This window comes from Heptranchias perlo, chromosome 25 (assembly GCF_035084215.1).
Source record: "Heptranchias perlo isolate sHepPer1 chromosome 25, sHepPer1.hap1, whole genome shotgun sequence".
NCBI lineage: Eukaryota > Metazoa > Chordata > Chondrichthyes > Hexanchiformes > Hexanchidae > Heptranchias > Heptranchias perlo.
The window spans coordinates 25,130,297-25,157,377 of NC_090349.1; the positions used below are offsets into that span (position 1 = coordinate 25,130,297).

The following is a 27,081-nucleotide window of genomic DNA, read 5'->3' on the forward strand; positions in this document are numbered from 1 at the left end:
GTAAAAATACTCAATTGGAGGAGGGCCAATTTCAATGGTTTCGGCCAGGTGGGGGGAGTTAAAATCGGACCCAATGTCTTTGACTACGTTAATTATTTAAATTCCTGAGCATTATATAAAAAATAAAACTTTCATTTTCCTTATGATGGATGCATGCTTTCTTTCAACTTCAGAGCAACTGCAGTTTATTCATCCACAGTATATACTATTTAAATAAAGGATACATCATGAAAACTCATCGCATTTGATTCATATCCCACAGCTGGGATGACCTAAAAACTCAAAAGTAACAGTCACAAAAGTGTTCTAGTCAGCAGCATGAGTGGGATATAAATCATGTCCTGCAAATCTTTATGATGTACTTGTTAAAAACTTTATTAGCACATCTCCTGCATAAATCAAGGTGAGTCCCAAGCAACAATTTTATAACAATATTACATTAGGGCCATTGATTTGTAGTGACTGAATAACAAAAGTTCCATTATTATTACATAACATCCTAGGATTTTTAGCAGTGTTTTGGGGATTGGAATCCGCGACTTTAAAAGTGTCCTATTTGGGGCAGCCAAAAGCTTTGCTGATATCACAGTTGACAAGTATAACAGGTGTAAACAATTTTACAACACCAAGTTATCGTCCAACAATTTTATTTGAAATTCACAAGCTTTCGGAGGCTTCCTCCTTCCTCAGGTGAATGTTGTGGAAAATTTACCTGACATTCACCTGAGGAAGGAGGAAGCCTCCGAAAGCTTGTGAATTTCAAATGAAATTGCTGGACTATAACTTGGTGTTGTAAAATTGTTTACAATTGTCAACCCCAGTCCATCACCGGCATCTCCACATCAAGTATAACAGGGGCTTCGCAAGTAATTTACGGCATTATGTATTTACTGGAAAGAGGGGACAAGTAGTTAATTATTTGCAATTTGCTGCAATTAGCCCCTGTTCAAAAGGCGGCCAGGCCCCTTATCCAACCTCCCCTCCTCTCCCAGACTCAACTCCGACCCGCCCTCGCGCGCCCCCCCCCCCCCCCCGATGGAGAGTCGCCCGGGTCACGTGGGGCGGCGCCCGCTGCGTCACATGACGACGCTGAAGATGGCGACGCACTTGAGCTATGGGAGAGTGATTCTCAACAACCTGCGGGAGGCGGCCCGCAAGGAGCTGTGCGAGTTCCTGAATAAATGTGAAGGCAGCAAGGTCCGGAGCTCGCGTCTGCGGATGTGCCGGGAGCTGTTAGGTAGAGCAGGGCCCAGAGTGTGCGTGTTACCGTGGTTACGGCCTAAGTCCTGCCCGCAGTTAATTGGAAAAGTCGGCGCTACCGGGCTCGGCGCAGGGGCAGAAGTACCAGGGGCAGCGCGACCCTTCAGTATTAACATTAATCCCTGGAAACTTGATTATAGTCTGCTTCGATGATGGAAATACTGAGCTAACTAATTACGCTGCTTTAAGGGAGAATAAAATGCAATCTATATGTCATTACAGACTCTAAGCATTTACGGTGTAATTAATTTTACTTACATTTTATTAATGCTCAATCGTTCTCGGTGATGAAAGGGTATTGTCTTGATTTACCGGAGTCCTGAATTTTTCACATTTGCCAAGTTCAAGAAATTAATTTCCGTGACATTGTTGCGAAAATGCATCAGACTTGTCCCATATTCTTGATTTTTCCTCATCCCACGAATAAAATCTACAAAAAAAGTTTGCATGTGTATGGATTATTAGGTAACAATGAACTTGCTGAAGTGTGTGTGTACCTTTCAAAAGGTGTACAGTAAATCTACTTGTGTATTATGGCTTTTTAACAAAAAAATAAAAATGCGATATTTTTCAGAGAAATGGGAACGGTGCAAAAACAGAGACCCCCTAGAAACAGATTATGCATGCCTGTACTCTTTCAAAACTTCAGACAATATATTATTCGAATAGTTTCATGAATCCTGGTGTTTTTGCTTCCTTCCATCTGGCAGAACCTTTAGCCATTTTGGCCCTACAATCTGGTTCAAAATGCTCTCTTTTCTCTTTTCAAAAGCCACCTCAAAACCTACGAGTTTGACCATGCTACTCCTTGTCTGATTTTTGCCTCTAAGAAGCACCTTGGGGTTTTTTTTGTTATGTTAAAAGTGCAGTATATATGCAAGTTGTTGAGATTTTCCCTCCTAGTTAATTTGCTATAGTACACTAATTAGGATAATTTGTGTTGCTGGGCATATCTAGTGGTGTTAATTTAGTCATGTTTGAATTAATTCAGGGTAGCAATAATTTTGTCAAGTTCTCCCCTCATTTATGTCATGTTATATCCAGAGGGGTAATGGCTATAGTGCTGAAATAAAATAAACCTTTATCTAATGTGTAGTGGCTGAGTTACTTTGAATTTAGCACTATTAGCTTTCTAAACCTAAAAATTCCTGAGCTTTTTGATTCCTGAAGTGGAAAGGAGCAGATAAAGTTTTAAAATATGTATTTATTTTTCTTCAAGGCACTTTGTTTTTCTTAAAATTCTAGCTCTTTTCAGTAGTTTATTCTTTTATCTAATCACAGCTCTGTTATTTCTCAGTTCTTTTCAGTGCATACATATATAGCCATTTTTTGTACAATCTATTGTCATTTTTTATACAACTGTAAATAATATTTTTTTTTAAATAGTTTAAAGAATGCTGGTGAACTTTGGATAAGATATAGAATTTCCTTCTCTGGGGAGCTAAGATATTGAATGAATTGCCTGTTTATTTAGGTTTGTCATCCTTTATTGAAAGTCTTCATGATATTCCTACTTTGTGCATATTGGGTAGTCTCACAGCCTTTAAAATTTTTTTGCTACAAGGCTGTACTACAAATTAGCTTGCTGATGAGCTAAGTTGGAACATTGAACTACATGGTATTATGTGACATTCTGATAAAGTACAGTTGTGTTTCCTCATGCTTGTTACTTTTTGGCAGGAAAACAAAGTGAAAGAAATAGATAAATTTTGTGAGAATTACATATAAACATTGGAGTCACCTTACTTGACTGTTCTTTACTTGGACAGACAGTAATACTCTTGGTCAGTACTTTGAGTGCATACATAGATGCTCTGGTAGCCAGAGATGTACAGGAACTTAACATTTTTCTCTTGATTTCAGAAGTATACCTTGCAAATGGTTTTTGGTACCTCATAATTTTAAACTCAACTGGTTCACTAATGCCCTTTTAGGGAAGGAAACCTACTTTCCTAAACTGATCTGGCCTATAATTCCAGTACCCCACCAACGTGGTTGACTCTTAACAGCCCTCCGAAGTGGCCTAGAAAGCCACTCGGTTGTATCAAGTCACTATCAGGGTAACTAGGAATGGGCAATAAATGCTGGCCTTGCCAGCAACGTCCAAATCCCGAGAATTAAATTAAAATTAAAACAAGACCGCTTAAGACTGAAAATCTGTCATCTCTGCTTTCTGGGTTATCGTTGGCTGATTATTGTTGGATGTTGTGCCTGCATTTCCAGCAGAAAGATCAACAAGACTTTGAGACTCCAGGTCATTGTGAATTTCTGGCATACCAGTAACAGTCTATTTTTCTTGCACAGGCAATAGTTTGGGATGAGTATCTTACTGGACCATTTGGATTAATTGCACAGTATTCACTATTAAAGGTAAATGCTAGTTTCCTAAGTCTCAGGCACTCTGAATGGCTAACATTAGTGTGTTTTATTCTAATAAATGTCACTCTTCTAACACGTGGTGTTGATCTTCTGAACCCATCCCCTCTCAAATATGGATGTTCGTTTTGGAAGTATTTAGTTATGAGATGGTTGCAACCAGGATTGGAAATTAATCTTTTTTTCGTCCGTTAATCTAAAATACCTTTGTTTACATAGGTAAGATGTATTTCTGTAGACCTGCGGTCTCAGACAATTTGTAATAACTTAAGAATGTTGAGCATTGCCTGATAAAAGGTTGTTACGCAAGATAAGGGCTCATGGGGTTGGGGTAACATATTAACATGATAGAGGATTGGTTAACACACAGAAAACAGAGAGTAGGCATAAACGGGTCATTTTCAGGTTGGCAGTCTGTAACTAGTGGAGTGCCGCAAGGATTGGTGCTTGGGCCTCAGCTATTTACAATCTATATTAATGACTTAGATGAAGGGACTGAGTATAATGTATCCATGTTTGCTGACGATACAAAGCTAGGTGGGAAAGTAAGCTGTGAGGAGGACGCAGAGTCTGCAAAGGGATGTAGACAGGTTAAGTGAGTGGGCAAGAAGGTGGCAGATGGAGTATAATGTGATGAAATGTGAGGTTATTCACTTTGGTAGGAAGAACAGAAAAACAGAATATTTTTTTAAATGGTGAGAAACTATTAAATGTTGGTGTTCAGAGAAACTTGGGTGTCCTCGTACAAGAAACACAAAAAGTTAGCATGCAGATACAGCGAGCTATTAGGAAAGCAAATGGCATGTTGGCCTTTATTATGAGGGGGTTGGAGTACAAGAGTAAGGAAGTCTTACTACAATTGTACAGGGCTTTGGTGAGACTTCACCTGGAGTACTACGTACAGTTTTGGTCTCCTTACCTAAGGAAGGGTATACTTGCCTTAGGAGGTGCAACAAAGGTTCACTAGATTAATTCCTGGGATGAGAGGGTTGTCCTATGAAGAGAGGTTGAATAGAATTGACCTATACTCCCTGGAGTTTAGAAGAATGAGAGGTGATCTCATTGAAACATAAGATTCTGAGGGGGCTTGACAGGGTGGATGCTAAGAGATTTTCTCAGGCTGGAGAGTCCAGAACTAGGGGGCATAGTCGCAGGACAAGGGGTTGGCCATTTAAGACTGAGATGAGGAATTTCTTCACTCAGAGGGTTGTGAATCTTTGGAATTGTCTCCCCAAGAGGGCTATGGATGCTGAGTTGTTGAGTATATTCAGGGCTGAAATAGATTTTTGGACTCTAGGGGAATCAAGCGATGTGGGGATCAGGCAAGAAAGTGGAGTTGAGGTCGAAGATCAGCCATGATCTGATTGAATGGCAGAGCAGGCTTGAGGGGCTGTATGGCCTACTTCTCTTCCTATTTCTTATGTTCTTCTACCCATTTTGAAGCAGAATTTGAGTTTCTGTAAGACATTGTTCATCAACAGATTGCTGTATAGTTTGCTACGTAGACTAAAGTGCTAGTAAACTTTTTTGTGACTACTATAATGTGATTTTGTTTAGGAACTTGGTATTTCCCCTTTCTAACAAAAAATAATCTAGAATGTTTTAAATAATAAAATCCACATTTGATAAATAACAGACTGGTTCTTAAAATCCATGAAATGAGCCTGCTTATCCATGGTATTTAACATAGTTTTTCTTTTAAATCACTGAGGGTCATGATACTTACACACAGTAATAGTAATATTTTACAATCCTTCAGGAACATGAAGTGGATAAAATGTTTACCCTGAAGGAAGGGCGTTTACCTGGAGCTGATGTCAAGAACATCATTTTCTTTGTGAGGCCTAGACTGGAACTAATGGACATCATTGCTGATAATATTCGTAGGTATGTGTTTTTCATTTTTAAATCAGATTGCTAATTTTTTTTTTTAAATTGTAATTTTTTTAAGTTGTTCTTCCGTGTCATTTGATGTAAGATGTTAAAATGCATATCCTGCTCTTGCAATGGTACTCTGATCTGCTATGCAGCCAAGGACATATGTTTATGCTGTTAGGTTGTTTCCCCGTCAAGTGGGGCAACAGTTACCTCTAAGCCAGCCATTGCAGTCAATGCATTTGGTTACATAATAGCATGGACAAAACATGTAGCCTGGCTACCCTATCCATCAGAGAATTGTGCAGCCCCTAAGGCGATGTCACATTATTAAGAAAAATATACTGTTAATCATTTTTGAAATGGTTCTAATGTTCTGGTAAAATTGTCTTTTGTGCTTCTATCTGCTTCTCTCCCTCATCATTATGAATGCTTCAACACTCCAATGTTGTACCTGGTGGCACATGAACTTTTCTCATTATTCCAACTGAAAAAAAAAAAATCCTTGTTCGAGTTTAAATAGCTAGTATAATAATGGTTAAGCCGTGGTTACAGATGCTGATGTAATTGAGTGACCAATTTTTGGTTTTTAACTGGACAATCAAGTTTTGAGGGTGGTCACTCAGTAATTGTAAGGAATGAAAACCAGACAGTAAAAAGGTGATTTTCAGTTGCTGTATTTCGAAACAGCTGTGCACATATGTTTACAACTGATTTTAAGTTTACGTGCACAAGCAGGCTGATTTGTGCATGTATATGCAAACCTTTTGATGCATGTACAGTCTTCCCCACCCATTATGGTTTTATACTGGATAAAAGGTTTCTAGATGTAATCAATAATCACTAGTCAGATAATAAAATCACTTGCAACAGGAAAATGAGAATAAGAATCTGAAACCAGTGTGGTAGAAATGGGACTAGAAATTCAGTTTAGCATCCAGTATAGTCTAGGCCTGAATGGAGTAAATCATTACCTAGATACATAATTTTTAAAATTTTATTCTAGTGAAGACAGACTTCATGGTGCTCACAGAGATTTCCATATCTTGTTTCTGCCACGTCGAAGTCTCCTTTGTGAACAGCGACTAAAAGAACAAGGGCTACTGGTCAACATCACCCATATAGAGGAGTACAGTCTGGATTTAATTCCATTTGATAGTGATCTGATGTCTATGGAAGCTGAAAGTGCATTTAGGGTAACTGGTTATTTACTTATTTCTAATGCAAAGTCTTAAGTTTTGCTTTAAGCTTCACACAAATGTATCTTTCTTGAAATGAACTTAGTTGCAATTTAGGCTTTCTGTATTTGCTTACATGACTGTAATCAATTGTATTTTCCACACCGTATTCTGAATGGCCTCGGATTGCATTAGGTATGGTTCCTTATACTATTTAGTTGGGATTCCTATCACTACAAAGTTTGGCACTTGAGCCCTGTGCACAAAACTAAATGTAAAATTGACGAGGTAATGTGATTTGCATGAAGTATAAATATAGGCTCATAAAGTGCTGATTGGCATGTGAAACACTGGCAGTTCCTTATCATCCAGAAAGAGTTTCCACTGGATTCTTTTTGCAGCAATTAAATATATTAAATTTTTAAAAAGTAATTTGTTATTTGAAAAGTGCTTTCCAAGGCTGTTTGTACTATTTATTGTCCCTTTGTGGCTTTTTCCTCCTCACATTTCACAATATTTCTTTGATCTACTTGCTACTGCAGCTGGATGAGCAGATTGTTTTTATGCAACCAAGTACTGCATTATAGGATGTAAATTTTTAAGAGCAAGGGGCCTGCCGTGGTTATACTAACCACTCACATTGAAGAGCGGCAAAGGCACACTTGAGTCTGTAATCAGAGCTGCCTTCCGCATGCTGGTGAAATTTCTAATGACTGGAAAGTTAACTCTCTTTAATCATTAGAAACAGAAAGGCCGTACAGTTGGTTGAATGGCCTGCCAGAACTCTGTATAGACTTGCATGTGAAGAATAGCCACAAGTGAGATACAAGAGGGCTGCTGGTGCCTGTAGAACCGTGTCTATCATGAGTCACTACTTTCAGGAGAAGAGGGATGAAAATGTTTTTTTTTGGTGGGTCGAGAAGTGGAGGAGAAATCGAAACACTGGCTACAGTTGTACTGCTGTTGGTACGCATTGCTACAAGACAACCATTTCTGATAGTATTCCAAGAACTACTATGATGCTAGATCTGTGTCTGAGCAATGTGGACAGTTATGGTGCTCTGATCCAACACTTGGCACTGATTTCTTCCTTGCTGCTACTGATACTACTCTGAAGTGTTGACAAAAGGTGTGATCTTGCAGATCAAAATGGATGTTGCCAATTTTTCCTCTATGAAAAGTATTGCTCTCTTGAGTATTAGTGGAAATCACACATTTAAAGCAAGAAAGTTTGAACATTGATCACAATTGTAGTTCAAGCATGCTGTCTTTTGGAGCCCAAGGTTATTATCACATTGTCTTGGATTTAATTTTAAAATGTACCCCTTTATCATTTAAAATGATCTTTACAAGTTGCTGTGCATACTATGTATATGTCAACATTTTATAATTCTTAATGTTAGAGTGCAGGTGGGAGCACTCGCTTTCTTCTAACATTAAAAAATAAGTTTATAATGTTCCAGGAGGTCCAGTGGATCAGATGGGCACTTTTAACATGCCCAAATAGCTGATCCGACTCTTGCATTGTGCTACCACTTTCACACTGATGTGCATCTAAAACTGGTTTGCATCAATGCAACGGTGGTAGTATAAGTGGGCTAGAATTCAGGTAAGTAAAATTAGAAGGCAGCCTTTTTCTTATGTAGGGAAATTAAATTAATGTCCAGCCCAAGTGACAAGAATTGAAGACATAGAAGTGAACTATTTAGAGATTGACACAGCTTGTGTAAAATGGATTGCAATAAGAAACTGAAATGCCAAATCCTGAACTGCTTACTGTTAAGGGCCCTGCTTTTCAGAAAGGATTTAAAGTTTCTTGTATTTGCAAATAGGAGTGTTATCTAGAGAATGACCAGACCGTTCTATTCCATGTTGCCAAAGGACTGATGACTCTACAAGCTTTGTATGGAACAATCCCGCAGATATTTGGGAAAGGTGAATGTGCACGGGTATGTTCAAACTTTTTCCACCTTGTTTGTGAGTTTAATATTCTTCACTGCTAAGAATGAGGAGATTTGAGGATGACACTGTTTATAAACTGAGATAAGAATGTCAATGTATTTTAATTTTTTCCTTTTATTTTTAATCAAGTGTAGTATTTTAATATGGAAGTTTGAACGAGTGTACAGAACCATTCTTCTCTAGGAGTGAAGCATTGCGTTATTTTCCATCGTGAACTTCTAGTGCAGCACATGGATATTTTATAATGTAGATGAACAAGTGTCATCTATGATATAATGTTCTGTGGCATAGTGAATGGATGATCTGATCCTTGCTCGTTAGCTATGGGAATCACTTTGCTTCACAGCGGTGGGAGAATGCATCTTGCAGTAACACTTGCGAAAGGTTCACTCAACAGTAGACAGGCAACAGGCTTAGGCTTGAGTCTGCAGAGACTCTGGGGTCTGTCATGCTCTTTATGGTTTTCCAGATTCCTTCCCAGAATGCAGTAATGTCCTTCCAGCAGTCATCCCCTCTATCTCTCTCCCTTTCTTCAGCCACTCCCCTACCACCACCAAGAGGGATGAGAATGGTATGGTCTGTGTGTTATCTTTGTCCATTGCTCCTCTGTTATCTAGTGCCGTAGGTTCTATTCCTAGGCCCTTTTTAACTTTTCCTTGTGATCATTTAGGAGACAAATATGGTGCAGAGGGTGGCAATACTTTGGGGATTCTATCAAGCAGTGGAGGTGTAATTCCAAGGGCTTGTCTCAGGACAGTTGGGTTCATAATTTTAACCCTGACCTTTTCTCCACAGCTTGTGGCAAATATGATGCTAAGAATGAAACGAGAATTTGCTGGAACTCAGAACCAGATTTTACCTGCCTTTGATAAACTCCTGTTACTTGACCGTAACGTTGACCTGTTAACACCCCTAGCAACACAACTCACCTATGAAGGACTGATTGATGAAATATATGGAATTCAAAATAGTAAGTTCTGAAAATCTACAATTGCTACTGCATATATGATTGATAAAGACTAACTAAAATGTTTCATTCCTCAGTAGTTGCAAAAAGTTTAATGGCAAGTAACATGCAAAATATTTGTATTCCAAGTGTTTAAAAAATCTAGTATGAGCCTTGTTTGTTCCATACACTGAATTCACTGAATTTCTGGAGTTTTAGATAAAGACAAGCAAGCCAACTAAGGTTTGCCTGAATTGGAATCATTGCCACCCTCTATTTGACCAAACTTCAATTGGGGGCGGGGAGGTGGTTCCAACATGAAAGAAGAGCTAACTCACATTTCTGGAATTTTATGGATCCACACTCTTCTCTTGAAGATCCCCTGTTGTCTGAGTAAATGTACTGCATAGTGATGCTGAGCCATACAGACCTGGAACGTCCCAGGTTTAATTTCTGGTGTGTGCTGAGTTGGCTTATCTCAACCAGCGTAGCAGTGTTACAATGGGCCTTAGTGTCCCTGGGTCAGGGAGGGGGGAAAGCAGTCAGGATTGCTCCTCCTGTCAGTGATATCTGTTGGGCAATACTTGTGGGTGGCTCATGGGTGAGGACAGTACCAGTTTCAGCTGCAGTGCTCTCTCCCGTAAATGAATAGCCTGCTGATGCTCACTATTCAGGCTCGGGCAAGTTATGGAAGGCTGCTGGTGCCTGTGGAACTGTACTGCAGCATAAACACCTCCCAGGAGAGGAAGGGAGAAAATCTGGGGGAAAACCCTATATTGTGCATAAGTTCTTGGTGTTTTTTTTTCCCCCCTTTCTCCACTTGTTTCCCATTGCTCTCCCTGTAAGAAAGCACTTGGCCTTCACTTGGTACTTACACTAGTACACTTTTAATTGGGAGACAAACCAACACAGATCAGCCATGATCTTATCAAATGGCGGAGCAGGCACGAGGGGCTGAATGGCCTACTCCTGTTTCTATGTAACACGCTCCAGGAAGAGTAGTGGATATTGATAATTGGAAACTTCAGGATCTCTAGGTGGATGAATGAAGATGAGCCGAATTCCTTCCTCGTCTGTAATTATCTTGTGAGCACCTTGCCACTTATGACTTTGTGTCTCCGCATAGCCAAGTTCAGTGTTCTTGTACGAGAATGTCCATTTTCCACTAGCAGACCAGATTGAATATCCACACCTAAACCCAAACCTTTTATTGTGTTCCCCCTCCCCTCCCCATTCTGAAATTTGAATTATTACTGATTAGGAAATATATTGCTGAGATATTATTTTTGTCCTGTAGCCTATTTAAGCAGCTTTTTTAAAAATTAAAGTAACCTTTTAATATGATTTTAAAGGAAATAAAAAAAATTAACTTGCATTATTATCTTCCACTTAATTGGGAAAGCTTTTGATCAGGTTGAATAGTACTGTTTTGACACATTATGATAATTTGCTGTGGATGAGATTATCTGTAAATAGATTAGTGTTTTGTATCACGTCTCTGCTGTTTCTATTCTTGCTAATGGTTTTCACTCCCAAGACAATAAAGAGGTCTTGTACTTGTACTTGTACATTTTCTTACATAGGCCTTACTTTCAGATTTTAAGGCCTAGGATATTCAGATATGGAAGTGTGTGAATATGAATTTCCATTATTTGGACAATGGCTCTTAATATTTAAATAAACTATGAAAATCCCTGCCCAAAATACTGGACCTAATTCACAAACATAGTCAACCATGGTGACATACATCTGGCTTTGATAAGTTTGTGAACATGCCCTACTACAGGTAACTAGAATTTGAAGACCCATTCCTTTTAAATGAGCTTTTAAGGGTTCCCCACATTTAGTATACAAGTAACACCATATTTGGCCTCTTTTAAGGCTTCCCCCTTTCCTTAAAAACAACAGATAACAATGGAGTTACTCCTAGATGAATTGATGTCCTAATTTCATCGACTGGCCACATTAACATAACTGTACTCTTCCCTCCTGCCTCAAATTTTTTTTGCATATAAATGAGACCATTTCTTGTCTTATTTGTAGAGGTCAACAAGCTTACATCAAACTCTCTCATTTCCAAAATATAGAGATGCGGTCCTTTCCAATGTGAAGTTATGCTTCTAGGTAGGTGAAATGCAATATGTGGTACTATTGTAGGTGGTATAATGGAAAATAGATATATTAACCTTGAACAGGATGCTTGCAGACCCTTTTCATTGAATTTTTTTTAATTATTCATTCTTGGGATGTGGGCATGGCTGGTATTTATTGTCCATCCTTAGTTGCCCTGAATACAACTAAGTGGCTTGCTAGGTCACTTCAGAGGACAGTTAAGAGTCAATCATGTTGGTGTGGGACTGACGTCACATATCGGCCAGACCAGGTAAGGAGGGCAGGTTTCCTTCCCTAAAGGATATTAGTGAACCAGTTGGATTTTTTGCAACAATGCGACAGCTCCATTCATGGTCACTTTCACTGGTACCAGATTTTTAAAACTGAATTCAAATTCTCAAACTACCATGGCTGGATTTGAACTCACGTACCCTGGATTATTAGTCCAGGCCACTGGATTACTAGTCCAGAAACATAACCGCAACGCTACTTAATGATAATTATATTCTTGTGAAAATTAAAGTTCTGGAATTCTGTTGCAGATTTCCAAAGCTATTTCCTCAATGTTCAATCTTGGTAGTATTTATTAATTCTAATAAACTCATACAGGCTTTAGGTTATAGCAAGCTCAGGGTGAAGACAAAGAAGTGGATTGTTTTATTAAGAAATTCTTGTGTTTGTTGCAAAATAAAACACACTCAGGAAATAAATACTTTTAAAATCAATCTCTCCAATAGAATTACTTAACTTCAACTGTCCAAATACTGAGAGGCTGCACTTATAATTCCAATGAAGAAACCTCTCAGAGGAAAATCGTGTAAAATTGAGCCTTTTTGTTTATATGACGTATCCTGTTCCGTGGATGAAAGTAATGCTGATGTGCCTCTCGAGTCAAGTCAAAGAGACTTGTGATCCTGGAAATACTTTGTTCAGATGATCACTTGAATGCATGCTCCCATCTTGTCTCCAGTAAAGCAAAAGAAATCCAACTATCAATAGGTGCCACTCTGCTCAAAAATGACTCCGTTTTTTTCTAGAAACTTGTCTTGCTGTGATAGATGCAAGACATCATGTGCTGTGGGAATGAGGCATAAATCTGTTTTGACAGGTAATTAAATGCTTTATTAGCTCCACAGCACGTTTGCCCCAAGATATGTTCTTGAGTGATCTAGATGGAGTGCTCAGTTAGAAGTACATGATGACAAGCAGTGTTACCTTCCACTCAAGTAAAAATATTCAGTCACCTAATTTTCTTCCACTTTGTTATCTTACCTACTGGGTAAAGTATCTGGACTTGATTTCCATGGAAAACCTAACCTATTAAAAGCAGAAGTGATTGGATCATTGTGACGTGATATGGTCCCTTCTTTGTAATGTCAATATGTAGATCTTTGTCACCACTGATTGCTCATTGGGATGAGGTGCTCATCTCCACCCTAGCAAAATATCAGTTTGGTGTGGGATGCTACTTTTTGTATGCCCGGGCAGTTTTTAAATTATATTACTTCTGTGCATTATCAAAACATGATAAAACTTGTGTGTTTTTTCTTTTGTATTCTCCTTTGTTAAAGTGGAAAAAGCTGTAATGTTACATCCATGGATATATGTCATTAACCTTTTATAGAGACTCATCCTTTTCCTCTTTCCTTCCCTCACCCCCATCCAAAGTAACTGGTCCATTCTCTTTGAAAATGTTGGAAATTCCTGCAGAATTGCACTCAACAGGAGCAATGACATTTTGATGCTACTTAAATTTGTATTTGTAACCTTTCTATTTTTCAGCATATGTAAAGCTGCCTCCTGAGAAATTTGCACCGAAAAAGCAAAATGAAAGTGGCCGAGATCTTCCCACAGACCCTAAAAAACTACAGTTAAACTCTGCTGAAGAACTGTATGCAGAAATTAGGGACAAAAATTTCAATGCAGTTGGTTCAGTCCTTAGCAAAAAGGCTAAGTTCATCTCTGCTGCATTTGAGGTAGTGCACCTTTTACAGTCTGAGATTGGTAACCCTTTCAGAGGTACAGATTGTGTTCCTAAAGCCGTTAATAGTTGAAACATATCTCAAGGACAGAACAGAATTAACTTTGTTCTTAAGACCCTGGGTTCCCTGTATGCTATTTTTTTTTTGCGCTGCTGTGTAGGTAAGTTGGGTGAATATTGTATTTTTTTTGTTGCTGTAAGAATTTTGTTCAGAGTTAAGCATGTGAAGGACCAGCCATAGTATTAAGTATGGAAAGGGGAAAAGACAGTTTATATGAGAATGTACCTGACTTTTATAGTTAAAATTTAGAAAGTAGTCTGGGCAACAAATAGAAGGCTTTTCAAACTGTCTGGTTTGTAAATTGTCAATAAATGATGAATATAATATCAGTCGATATATATTTCAATTAAGTACCATTACAACTGATTTCAAATGGATATTGAGTGTAGCGATGGGAAATAAAAAATATTCATTACATTTCTAACACCAGGAGTTACACCTCCACAATTTTACAGCTTCATTAACACCTCCATGTTCAGACTTGCCCAATTTCTGCAATCTTCCAATGTTTCCATTGTGAAAACAGCCAGCCAGATGTATGTTACTTAAAATTCATGCAGGATCTAACAGTTCAAATTTTTTTTTTAAACTGCAACAAAGTGTACAATTCTTCACTCCTGACTCATCAAATTGACTAAAATTATTATGCCTTATTTGCTTCATATTAAGAAGCATAACAAGGTGCAGCTAGGAACAATTGTAAAGACAATAGATGTCTTTCGGATTTGACTCTGCTGATTGCTGTAAGTACAGAAAGCCAGGGACAAATTTGTGAGCAAGCGATGGATTTTCTTGTCAAACTTGTCAAAACAGGACTATCTGTCCACTGATTGGATATCCTATAACATTTGTAGAACACTGATGTTGCTAATTGTGACTAGTAAAGGACAATATTACAAGCCTTTAGTATTGGGACAGGACCTTTGGTAGGATGGCAGTTCCATCCTGGAGTTCAGTGTTGTAATTTTCCTATGTAGTGAATTTCACTCTTTGGCAGGGCAAAAGAGGAAGTTGAAAGAGGAAAGTCAAGCTCCTGCCTACAGGAAGAGAGAGTCACCCTAGCTAATCCTGCATGCTTCTTATTGCATTGGCAAAGGCCTGCTATTAGGTTTCCTTCTTGGGAGGGACGAGTACATGGTGTGAATATAGCAAATAGAAATTCCTGAATATAGCAAATCTTTATTTAAAACTAAATTGAAATGTTTGTTTTATTTGAAATGGCTGTATCAAAACTGGTTTACAACTATTATAACCAGAACTGTTTCTTGCAGGGAAGACATAATGCAAAGACAGTGGGTGAAATCAAACAGTTTGTCTCCCAGCTTCCACATATGCAAGCAGCAAGAACCTCACTAGCTAATCATACATCTATTGCTGAACTCATCAAAGACATAACAGGTAAAAGCTCAGATATTTTTGTGTTTTAAAAAAAAATGTATATATAAATTTCCCCCACTCCTTTTGCAAGTAGATATCAAAAGCTTTGGAACAATATCTAATCAAGTAAACTAAATTATAAATCCATCTCACTGAAAGTAAGCATCTTTTACTTGCTGTAATTGTTTTCTCTTAGCATCGGAAACGTTCTTTGACAATCTGACCGTGGAACAAGAATTTATGTCTGGAATTGACACTGACAAGGTAATAAAATCACAGCTTGTCCTTTTTAAAAGTCTTAACACAGCTACTTGTTGTAAATGTCAGCCGGTTCCTATAACATTTGATTCATTTTTTTTATTCGTTCACTGGATGTGGGCGTCTCTGGCGAGGCCAGCATTTATTGCCCATCCCTAATTGCCCTCGAAGGTGGTGGTGAGCCACCAAGATTCAAGATTCTAGAATAAAATTTCTTATACTTTCAGTGGTTTTAATTGTAGTATCTGCCAGAAGGCAAACAATGAAATGTAGGAATAATAGTCACTGAGGTTTTAGAGCATTCAGCACTAAAGAAGTACACTTAAATATTGGTACGACAAGCATGCATGGGGACATTCTGAATTATTTTCATGAGTTGTACGCTGGGGCAGGTGAGAGTTGAAACATTTTATAGACGTTTGATTTGTAGGTAAGCAAAAGGTTATTCTTGTAAAAACAAATTGCAGATGACCCCTGATAGTTTGGGCTGTAACCCTGGTAAAATGTGTAACCTGAGTGATTATTCAGTTAGGAGGAGTGAAATGGGTTGTGATTTTTCAGTTTCTAGCCGACTGATCAATTATTGTGATTTAGCTTAAATGGAGCGACTTGGAGTACACACTGCAACTTCTCCCCACAGGTTAACAGCTATATTGAAGACTCTATTGCACAACAAGAACCTTTGATAAAGATCCTGCGCCTTGTTTGTATGCAGTCAGTATGCAATAATGGCCTGAAACAGAAAGTGCTAGACTACTACAAGAGAGAGATTTTACAGGTTAGACAAAATAATTAATCCACCTATTGCTACTTAACTTCATACTGAAATATCACTTCTGTTTACAATTTATTTGGAAAAATCGTCTTGACATTCAGAAAGACTTGGTTCATTTTGCTTTGGTACTTAAAATATTTACAGTAATTGAGAAATATGAAATAGTTGTTTGTTTCCTTCTTAAGGCACGAAACACAAATGTTCTGCTGAGTAAGCTTACGAGTCAGAGTTGAAAGTAAAGATTGCCATAAATGGATCCTGGTACTGTAACCAGTTACAAGTACAACATTTAGTAAATTGATAAGTTCTCTACAGATTGACCATTACAATTAAGGGGTTCTTGCAACACACACACTATTTATGCTTGCAGCAACAAGGCAGTTTACATGGGTAGACCCACCCCTTCCATGATCCAAAACTTATAAACCTTGTGCACAGACTGGGTTAGTGTGCCACAGGACTAACCTTTTCTTGAGTTTCAGACTGGAAAAATATACAGGATGGCCCAACATGCTCTCCTGATTATTCCCTTAGGTGAAACAGCACCATACTGATAGACCATTTACTATAAGAAGGAAATTCATACTTGGGGAAGATAAATCAGATAAAATTGCAATTACAGTACTTAACTCTGATGCTTAAATGCAGTTTTCTGAAACTACAATTACAACTCATTTTGGAATTCTGGGAGACCTTTAACTTAGTCTTGCAATACTATGATGTGAGTGCTTTGTTTTAAGGAATGCTGTCTTACCACTGCAACCAAAAATATGGTGAAAGGCTGCTGATCCACATAGCTTCAGATTAAAGGCAGATCTTTCACAATACACAAGCATCTTTGAAAAAGATCCAATTTCTTTCTCAATAGCTCAGTAATCAATATTAATTATTTCTATCACCACAGTTAGTTGGGAGATGAAAACCAACTTGCTCTGGCTGTCTGAGTTTATTACATTAGCTTCAAGATACAGCCCTTTGGAATTTTATTTCTGGGGAGACCACATTGTTTGTGCAACATTATGCATCAAAAAGCCATCAAATGTCAGAGTAAAAAGAATTTCTGTGCTATTAACTAATGCCTCCAGATGAGAATTGCAGACTGATTCTGCCTATTGAAAGGAAACATAATAGAAACAGCAGCCATAGCTTCCATTTTAAAAATCCCAGTGCCTTGCAAGATAAATTCATAGGAAAAGATGCATCTGTCACCTTGAGTTTATAATTTCGGCTGTACTGTTAGTGGGAAATGTCAGGCAGTGTTTTGTCACTTTCTTGCACAGGGAGGAATAAAGGGTAAATCTAGAATCTTGTTTCTGTATAACAATACATTGTTTTTGTATGTAAATGTAGATTATTCTGGCATGTTTTTTTAGTAAGTAAAACCTGATTGGTCGAAATGGAGCCTTTAATTTGCCCCAAAATTTATAGACGTGGAAAATCTGTATGAATAAGCAATATCACCCACAGTTACCTTCCCTTCCTCTAGATGATGTGGAGATGCCGGTGATGGACTGGGGTTGACAAATGCAAGGAATCTTACAACACCAGGTTATAGTCCAACTGTTTTATTTGAAAAACACAAGCTTTTGGATGCTTTCTCCTGCGTCAGGTGAGTGTTTCTCACTCACCTGACGAAGGAGAAAGCCTCCGAAAGCTTGTGATTTTCAAATAAAACAGTTGGACTATAACCTGGTGTTGTAAGATTCCTTGCATTCCTCTAGATGAGGGTGAGAGCCACTCCAGGTTACTTAAGCACTTTATAATGTGCCAGCCCAGGGTTGCATTGGCAGAAACAGAAGAAAAGTAATCTTATCCTGTCAAGGTGGGGCACAAAGGAAGAGAGGAATCATAATCTTGATTTTGAAAGAGAACTGGTGAATTTCCCAGCCGCTTTCAGCACATTTCCAGTGCATAATCAGGGCAAGTAAATTTTTGTGGCAGGAAAATTGAGTAGAACCTGTTTTGCCGATTTTCCCTTTTTAATTGATTCTCCTGAGTTCCCTCATGCTTCTTAGCCCTTCACTCTCATTTAAATATATGATGATGAGGGCCAGTGGCACTGCAGTACAGAGTTTCCTGCTTTTACATTCGCCTTGATCTCGGTAATTTAGACTGAGCTTTATAATGGCGTAGCTGTTGTCAAGATCAGCTAGGACAGATATCAATGATTCCTTTTCCCCATCCCCCCATTCTGCCTACACACACCTGGACTTGCTTCTCATTGCTTCTGGCAGGATCAGACCAGAAGCAGATTGTCAGCTCTCCTCTCCTCTCCTCTCCTCTTCCCCCCCCCTCCCCACAGTGAGGGCTTCCCATTACCAGGTGTGGCATTCCCCATGGGCATACCCTTGAATGCCTTTATGGAGGAGGAGGAGCAGCAGCACAGGTCGGAGCAAAGGGCAGTGAGACAGTATTTCAGAAGGATGCAGCCCACCCGATATTACCACCTCCTCCTCTTTTTCTCTTCTCTTCCCCCCCCCCCCCCTTTAGAATGTACCTGACTGAGGAGTTGTATATGAGTGAGCTTCACTAAAAATAGGCAAAAAGGCAGCTCTGTCCCCTACTGCGTAAGGACCTGCAGCCAAATTCGTTTCCCAGCACTGCTGTCTCTGTGGCTATGAAGTTGAACCACTGCTCTCAATTTGTATGGAACTGGCTCATTTCTGGCATTCACAGCCAATTTTCGTAATATCAGCCAGGCTGCAGTTACAGTCATGCATTTGCAAGGTGAACTTAACAACTCACACCCTTCGAGGGAGTTGGCTTCAGATGGCGATGTCCTCTCTAGTTGCCTGCCTCTTGCAGGAGAAATTGGAGCACAATGCACGCAAGAAGGTGAAGTAAATAAGGGGAAGGCAAGCATTTGAGTGAGCATGTGCCACGTGGTATGGGAGAGCTGAAGTAAGACATGTGACGGTATTAGCCTATTTAAAGTGGAGGAAGGGGTTGAACGGTTGTACTTGTAAGTAATTCCTGTTAACGGAGCTGGGTAGCCATGATGCAAGATTCCAATTCAGAGCCCTCTTTAACCAGAGTGAATTGTGAAGTGTTAGTTGTACTAGTGTTCCTTTGAGGTTGAAGGATGTGCTGGTGCCCAGGAAGAAGAGGGAGAATGTCTGGTATTACCTTGCTCACCCTGGTGAGGTCATTAAATTTCTTGCGACACAGATCTGAAGTCCTGGGGTGACAGTTGCCACTCCATGCCAGTGCCACCTCCGTCCAGATGGCACAAGTGAGATTCCTGGCAATTTTGTTGCCTCCTTAGCTCTGTTGCACCCATTTTTACGCTAGTCTCCTGGTCATCATCGAACACAAATCTTTTCCACCAGCATAACAGCAGCAAAAATCATTCTTTTAAAAAGTAAAACATTTAAACGTAGTTGCATGTGTTCTTATTTGTGATTGTTTATTGCACTTCATTTAGGGATGAGTACCAAAGGCAGTTTTAGAATATGAACCTTAGGTTATTTGAGACTTTAGAAGGCTTGATTTAAACAAAGGGACTTAATTTTCTCAGTGCTTCTTTGCATGACTAATGTGTAATGTTTAATATGTATTTCAGACATATGGCTATGAGCACATTTTAACCCTGAATAACCTAGAAAAGGCTGGGTTACTGAAACCTCAGACAAGCACCAGAAATAATTATCCAACAATACGAAAAACTCTGCGCCTTTGGATGGACGACATCAATGAACAGGTTAGTTGGTTCAGAGACCTCCTTCAGTGTGATTGACAAATGTAATATTAACAAAATAGGTTTTAAAATGAAAATTTTAACAGATGTTAATGTACATACTTTTATTATAGGAATACATTCAAATTAATCATATTCTAAATCTGATGAATAGAAAGTCCTTTATTTTTCACAACATTCTCATTGTCTGAAATGAGACTGAGGAGGAGTCCACCTAGATCATATAAACGGAAAACAGGCTGGTTAGGTCCATTCGTCTGGCAAATCTACATCAAAGATTCTTTGTTACATCATGGAGGGGCAGGGAAAAGATAACCACTTTCAACTGAGAATTTTTGATGCAACAAAAAAAAGTAATCCTTCAGGAATCCATTCACTGCAAAAAAAGATTGTAATGATCTTCACTGGGGAAATTACATTATTTTTCTGTATACAATGGAGTCCTGTCACTTGAAACATTCAGCAGCTGCTTGTTTTAGTATTAGTAAAGTAATCTATATTACCAAATAAGCAGACTGTTGCACATTCTCACTGGATACAGAATATATGGTGTAGATATTCAACATGCATTCCTGTAGTGGTTTGCTGGTAAGTGAGCTATAATATTGCTTCCCATTGTTTGTCTCTGCCAATCTCTTTACTCCAGACCTCTCTTGCATGGCTTGAGCTCATCAGACTCATTAAAATGAAAACGGGAGGATGTTGGTTTATCGTTCATGGGAATTACAGATATAAAGTCCTCCAATGCTGTCATTGGATGGGTGGATGGCTTGTGTCAGAGTACTCAGTGTGGGAGCAGGTGATGTTTCGAGAGGTAGTGAAAGTAGTTATTGCTTTTATTGTTTAATCATCATATGACCTGATGGTATTCAAGAAAGCCTTTAAATGTCTAATAGGAGTTGAGGTGTCTGACAAATGTGGGATTTATTTTTATAAACAAGCTCTATCATTCTACTGATTTGTTTTTGTCTATTGCAACAAATATGATTGATGGTCTTGAGCTGGTTACTTGAACAGGGGTACAACAGTTTTAACTGGTAACCCAAGTACAATCAAACATCTTGCCCTTGCAATTCTTTTTCATTATCCCCTCATTGACCGAACTTTTTACGGTCAGATTCAATTGAAACCATTTTAATGTGCTAAAATGGTTATATTTAAAAGTTGTCTTGCAGTACGATATCAAGTGATTTTCATAGCTGGATTTAAATGCTACATTGCTGTTTTAAGCTCCTTAATGGTCTTTAAAGATTTTATGTAATTTTTTCTATATTGCAGAATCCCAATGATATCTCTTACGTGTACAGTGGTTATGCCCCTTTGAGTGTACGGTTGACACAGTTGCTCGCTCGGCCTGGCTGGCGTAGCATAGAGGAAGTATTAAAGATGCTGCCAGGACCTCATTTTGATGAAAGACAACAATTGCCCTCTGGATTGCACAAAAAACGTGAGCAATTGAGTAAGACCAATATAGGAATAGTTTAAGAATAGTGTGATTTAAAAGGCTTTTAAGGGTGTGTTTGTACCACAACTTCATCACCACAAAGCAGTTTCTGTTTCACACTGATGAAGAAGAAAGAACGAACTTGCATTTCTATAGCACCTTTCACATCTTCAGGCCTTCCAAAGCACTTCACAACCAATTAAGTACTTTTGAAGTTTAATCACTGTTGTAAAGTACAATAAACGCAGCAGCCAAGTTGTGAACAGCAAGGTCCCACAAACAGCCATGGGTTGAAAGGTTGGCTAGATAATTTGTTTTTTTTTAAAAGTAATGTTGGTTGAGGGATAAATGTTGGCCAGGACACCAGGAGAACTCCCCTGTTCTTCGAACAGTGTCGTGGGATCTTTAATGCCCACCTGAGAGGGCAAACGTCTCATCCGAAAGACGACACCTGACAGTGTTGCACTGAAGTGTCAACCTAGATTATGTGCTCAAACCTCTGGAGTGGGTCTTGAACCCACAACTTTCTGACTCAGGCGGTTATAACATGAGCTAAGGCTGACTGAATGTTGAAGTTGCAGTATAAATCCAGAGGCAGGACCTGACCTGAGTCCAAAGGAAGTGATGTGAGACTCCTCGAATAGGCAGTCTCACACTTCATAAGCATGAATCCAGCATTGTGCCAAACAGGGCTGAAAAGTGCTCAGGGGGTCCTTTGAACCTCATTGGCACTTTTTAAATCTACCTGGAGTTAATTTAGATGTTTAAAAGCTCCCGGCTGACCTCTCTAATTATTTAAATTTTAACTAGATGAAAAAATTCCTTCTATTCAGAAAACAGGTAATAAATTTTATTTTAAATTCACAATGTATTGTCCTATCTGAAATTTGATGAATTTTTAAAAAGAGATATAAAAGCTCGAGGCAAGGTGGTGCTCTGACTCTACCACAGCCCTGTCTGCCTGTTCCAGTGGTTCGAGTAGAAGTTAAAGATTCCATGGCATTATTTAAAGAACAGGGACTTCTCCCAGTGTCCAGGCCAACATTCTTTCCTCAAGCAACACCACCAAAAACGGGTTAACTGGTCATCAGTCTTATTGTTTATGGGACTTTGTTGGTGGAGAATGGTTGCTATATTTGTCTATTTAATTGCACTTCAAAAATAATTAATTTGTGAAGCACTTTGATGTGTTTTGATATAAGATGCTTTATAAATGCAGATACTTTATTTTTTGATAGATTAATGGTAATTTTTATTTACTTTTATAATTTGCAGTAACTGGTGTGAATAAAATTAATACTAAATACTCATTGTGATAGGCAGACTGTTGAAGCGACTTCGCATCTTGTGATATGGGTTGTTAATATCTAGATATTGCTGCCTTTGTGCAAAAATCTCACTTTAATGGTTCAGCAGTCAGAAATTGAATTCAGCTATTCCGCAATCTTGTTTTTTGACTCTTTCTGAACAAAGACATTAGTGAGGCCACACTTGGAATACTGTGTACAGTTCTGGTCACCCTATTATAGAAAGGATATTATTAAACTAGAAAGAGTGCAGAAGAGATTTACTAGGATGCTACCGGGACTTGATGGTTTGACTTGTAGGGAGAGGTTGGATAGACGGAGACTCTTTTCCCTGGAGAGTAGGAGGTTTAGGGGTGATCTTATAGAAGTTTATAAAATAATGAGGGGCATAGATAAGGTAGATAGTCAAAATCTTTTCCCAAAGGTAGGGGAGTCTATAACAAGGGGGCATAGATTTAAGGGGAGAGATACAAAAGGGTCCAGAGGGGCAATTTTTTCACTCAAAGGGTGGTGAGTGTCTGGAACGAGCGGCCAGAGGCAGTAGTAGAGGCGGGTACAATTTTGTCTTTTAAAAAGCATTTGGACAGTTACATGGGTAATATGGGTATAGAGGGATATGGGCCAAGTGCAGGCAATTGGGACTAGCTTAGTGGTATAAACTGGGCGACATGGACATGTTGGGCCGAAGGGCCTGTTTCCATGTTGTAAACTTCTATGATTCTAATAATGGCCCCAGAATTTGCTGGAGCAGGACATCTCGTGGTGTGCCCTGTTTTAGACTTTTTTTTTCCTCTCCCTGCAGCTCAAAAAAAATTTGTGCAGGAATTTGCTGGAAATGTGAGGTCAACAGGGCATCTGGGACCTTGGTGAACAATGGGACCAATAGTCTATCTCCTTTATCCAATTAAATTTAAGGATAGAGAAAGGAACGGAGAGAAGAAAATGTGGTGAATTAGTGACAAATTAGATACAGTAAGAGATGGAAAGATTGGATTGAGAGAGAGAAAAAGAGACAAAGGGAAAGTAAGAAAAACATTTTTTAAAACCTGTAGGAACAATTTACTACCTGCAAGAGTGAGACTCCACAGTTTGAGTTTGTTCCCTTTTTGGATCACCGAGGTTGAGTGACATTGCAGGAACATAAATCTTGTCATTAAATACCAGCCCTAACTTTCTGTGTCAAGTTTAATTCGTTTTAACAGTGCACATGCAGTAATTTGTTGTCACTCACGGGAAGGTTGACGGCAAGCTCCAGTTTTTGTGAGGCTAACTGCACAATTCATCCAGCAATTTATGGCGATTCACAACTCATGGTGTATATCTTCCTTGCCACAAATTGCTGGGTTTTTTACATACTAATAATGGCATGTGCAATTAACTCGCCGTTATTTTCCCAGCAAATTCTGAGCCAAAGACAGAACTCAACCAAAACAGCTAACCCTCATTGAATACATCAACAGGTATGGACAGTTAAGTGTATTGGTCAATATTGCCAGAGAAATTATGAGATTTCTACAGAAGTGTATTTATCTATAATCACAACATAAAATACTGAAATCTCCCTATTTTCACATTTGAGGACTACTCATTCATTTTTATTTAGAGAACTGAAAGTACTGAATCAGCCATCTAGCAAAGTCATAACAGGCAGTGCATCCCTTTCTTGGTTCCTTGTATCTTCCTGCAGCGTGCCAAATATGGTCATAGAAACGAATTGCAAGACTTTGTTGCAATAGCGTTTATCATTGTCTTGACAAAATGTTCTCTTTAAATATAAGGGAAGAATTTCACAAATCGAATATGTCCTGGCATGTGGTTGTGTTCCCGAGGAAATGCACTTTCCATTGCTGTTTTAAATGGTTTCTTTTTTAGGTGGGAAATCATTACTTGAAATATGCTTGCAGGACCAAACTAAGAAACTAATAAAGAATGAAATATTTTTTTTGAGAAAGCTGCAGAGCTTATAAAATCTGTGTATTTTCTCTTCTGATCTCTGTAGGCCAACAGGGAGAGAACCGAGTCACTCTGGTGTTCTTTCTTGGAGGTGTGACCTATGCTGAAATTGCAGCACTTAGATTCTTGTCCCAGATGGAAGAAGGAGGTACAGAATATGTTATTGCCACCACCAAACTGATAAATGGAACAAGCTGGATTAAATCTATGATGGACAAATTAGAGCCATCTCTATTCTAAAAAGACAGTGCGATGGACAGTATTAATTCAGATGAACTTTTTAATGTTTGTTGACCCAGAGGACAGACTTATTTGGAAAATAAGTGGAGTTTCAGTTGAGGAACTGAATTGAGCACAGCGTGGGATGCAGACAACAAATTTCTTAATGTGGACGTAGATTCAAATTCAGCTACACAGCCTCTTCTGAGTTCTACTTTTAGCTGGTTTGATGGTGGCGAAGCAATACTATGTTGACTCCAGTCTGCCAGATGCAACTGATACATGCCTAGAAATTCAGTGTGCTTCAGAATTCACATTGGAATTACCCTATACGTATCTACCTATAGGCATAAGTCGACCATTCATGCCACTAAATAGATTTAACTTGCATGCAACCATTATACAAATTTCGAGCACTCTCGTTTCTTCTGAAACTTGGTGCCAGTATGTGTACACAGACATATGTGATGCATGGCGCAGTACATAAATACAAGGTGCATGTGCAGTGGCATCCTCAGTTTGGAAACTGAATTGCTCAATGTAATGACGTGGGAAACTTGGCCAGTGTGCGGGAGGTAGTGTCATCAAATGTGCTTCATTTGTGCTAGCCTGGTAAGTATAATGCAAAAATCTTCTTAAGTTTTGAGGCTTTGTTTATTCTGGTGGAGTCCATAGTTGAAATTTCATCTTTTTAAGCTCCTATTCTGACTTTTGCTTCCTCTTTACCACATCTAAAATTATGTTAGAAGCTTCATTATATTGTGAGGGTAAAACGAAATCTCCAAAGCATTGGCTTTTTCAGGTTTATTTTTGATGTACTGTTAGTTCTATTAGTTGAATGGTTGCATAGTTTTCAGGAAAAAAGTTGTATCATGTAATCAATATTCCATGTTCTGTGGATGTGAACAAAACTTCAAGAAAAGTTCTACATTTATTAAAAAAAAAGATGAAATAATGATTGGGCTTTGTACGTCTACTTTTTTTTTTGATCGTTGTATATCAATTTCTAACTCCATCTATACAGAAGATTATTCTTCAGGAAAGAAGTCGTATGTAAAACAGTTAAACTAACCTCTTTCACTTCAAATGTACCTAAATAGTTGTTTATTGTCAACTGAAGTGGTGAAATGCATGCAGTAATTTCTCCCATTCAGATACTGTTTTTCCTCACTAAACTAACAAACTTTTGCAGGAGGAATGAACAACTATGATCTGAGCCCAGTGAATGATATGACTTGTATTTAACTTCTGAGCTAGTATTTGGCAAGCCTCAATCAGCAGTCTTGTGTTCTAGTGCACCCTTTGATAATAGGCTTATTCTTTGTGGTGACCATTGTAATACTGCAAGCACACAAGACAGTGTTATAGAAACAGGCCATTTGGCCCATCAACTCTATGCCAGTGTTTTTCTCCACTCAAGTCACCTGGTCTAATTCCACTCTCCTGCTTGCTTCCCATAATCTTCAATGTTCCTCTTTTCAAGCCACTAATTCCCTTTGAAAATAATTTATGGACTCATCAATGGTTTGTGGCAGAATTCCAAATTCTAAACACACTCAAGAATTTTTTTTCTAATGTTTTTTGTGATTTTCTTAAATGTGTATTTCACCAACTAGTGGAAACAATCTTTCACTATTTACCTGATCATAATCTTGAAGACCATTATCTGTTCACCCTTTAACCTTCTGACATCGTGATAAAAGTCCTAACTTCTTAAGTCTCACCATTACTGTAACCCCTCATCTCTGGTTACATCTTAGTGAATCTACACTGCCCCTTTTCCATTGTTTTTATATCCTTCCTATAATGCAAAGCAGTATTTATCGCCCACTCTGGGGGGGATTAAGAGTCCAACTACATTAATGTGGGACTGGAGTTGCATGTAGGCCAGAGGTGGCAGGTTTCCATCCTTGAAGGAGGAATGTTAATTAATCCAGCTACTTTCACAGTCATTTTCTGGTGTCAGCTCATAAATGACTAGATTTATGAATTCAATTTCACAATTTGCCACAGTGGGATTTGAATATTCACCCTCTGGATTGCAAGTCCAGTACCATAACCACTAGGCTACAATATCCTGTTATTTTTTCAAAGAAGTATACATGAATTAATCTAGGCTTGTTAGCCCATATTACTAAAAGTTTGGTCAAACACAAACCTGCATGTCAGAAATCTGTACTGACTGGTCCTGATCAACTTGTGTTTCCTCAAGTGCTTAATGATTTTGTGCTGTATAATAGACTGGTAGTTTACCAACAACTGAATTAAAACTAACTGGCTCATAATTTTCTGGCTTATCA

At 38.6% G+C, this 27,081-nt stretch overlaps 1 protein-coding gene across 4 annotated transcripts; it reads left to right on the forward strand.

Annotated features, from left to right (window-relative positions):
• The first annotated feature begins 1,061 nt into the window (after window positions 1-1,061).
• vps33a (VPS33A core subunit of CORVET and HOPS complexes) lies at window positions 1,062-25,739 on the forward strand. Of its 4 annotated transcripts, none has more exons than XM_068005777.1 (13): window positions 1,062-1,197; window positions 3,565-3,630; window positions 5,396-5,523; window positions 6,518-6,707; window positions 8,522-8,638; window positions 9,447-9,621; window positions 13,492-13,685; window positions 15,023-15,149; window positions 15,325-15,392; window positions 16,027-16,164; window positions 19,724-19,861; window positions 21,137-21,305; window positions 24,609-25,739. In XM_068005777.1, the coding sequence occupies exons 1-13, from the start codon at window positions 1,081-1,083 to the stop codon at window positions 24,800-24,802; spliced, it is 1,821 nt and encodes a 606-aa protein (XP_067861878.1). In that variant the 5' UTR covers window positions 1,062-1,080; the 3' UTR covers window positions 24,803-25,739. The 4 variants fall into 4 exon arrangements, with proteins under 4 accessions (XP_067861878.1, XP_067861879.1, XP_067861880.1 ...); XM_068005778.1 differs by having other exon boundaries at window positions 1,104-1,256; XM_068005779.1 differs by having other exon boundaries at window positions 1,104-1,237.
• Window positions 25,740-27,081: the final 1,342 nt, after the last annotated feature.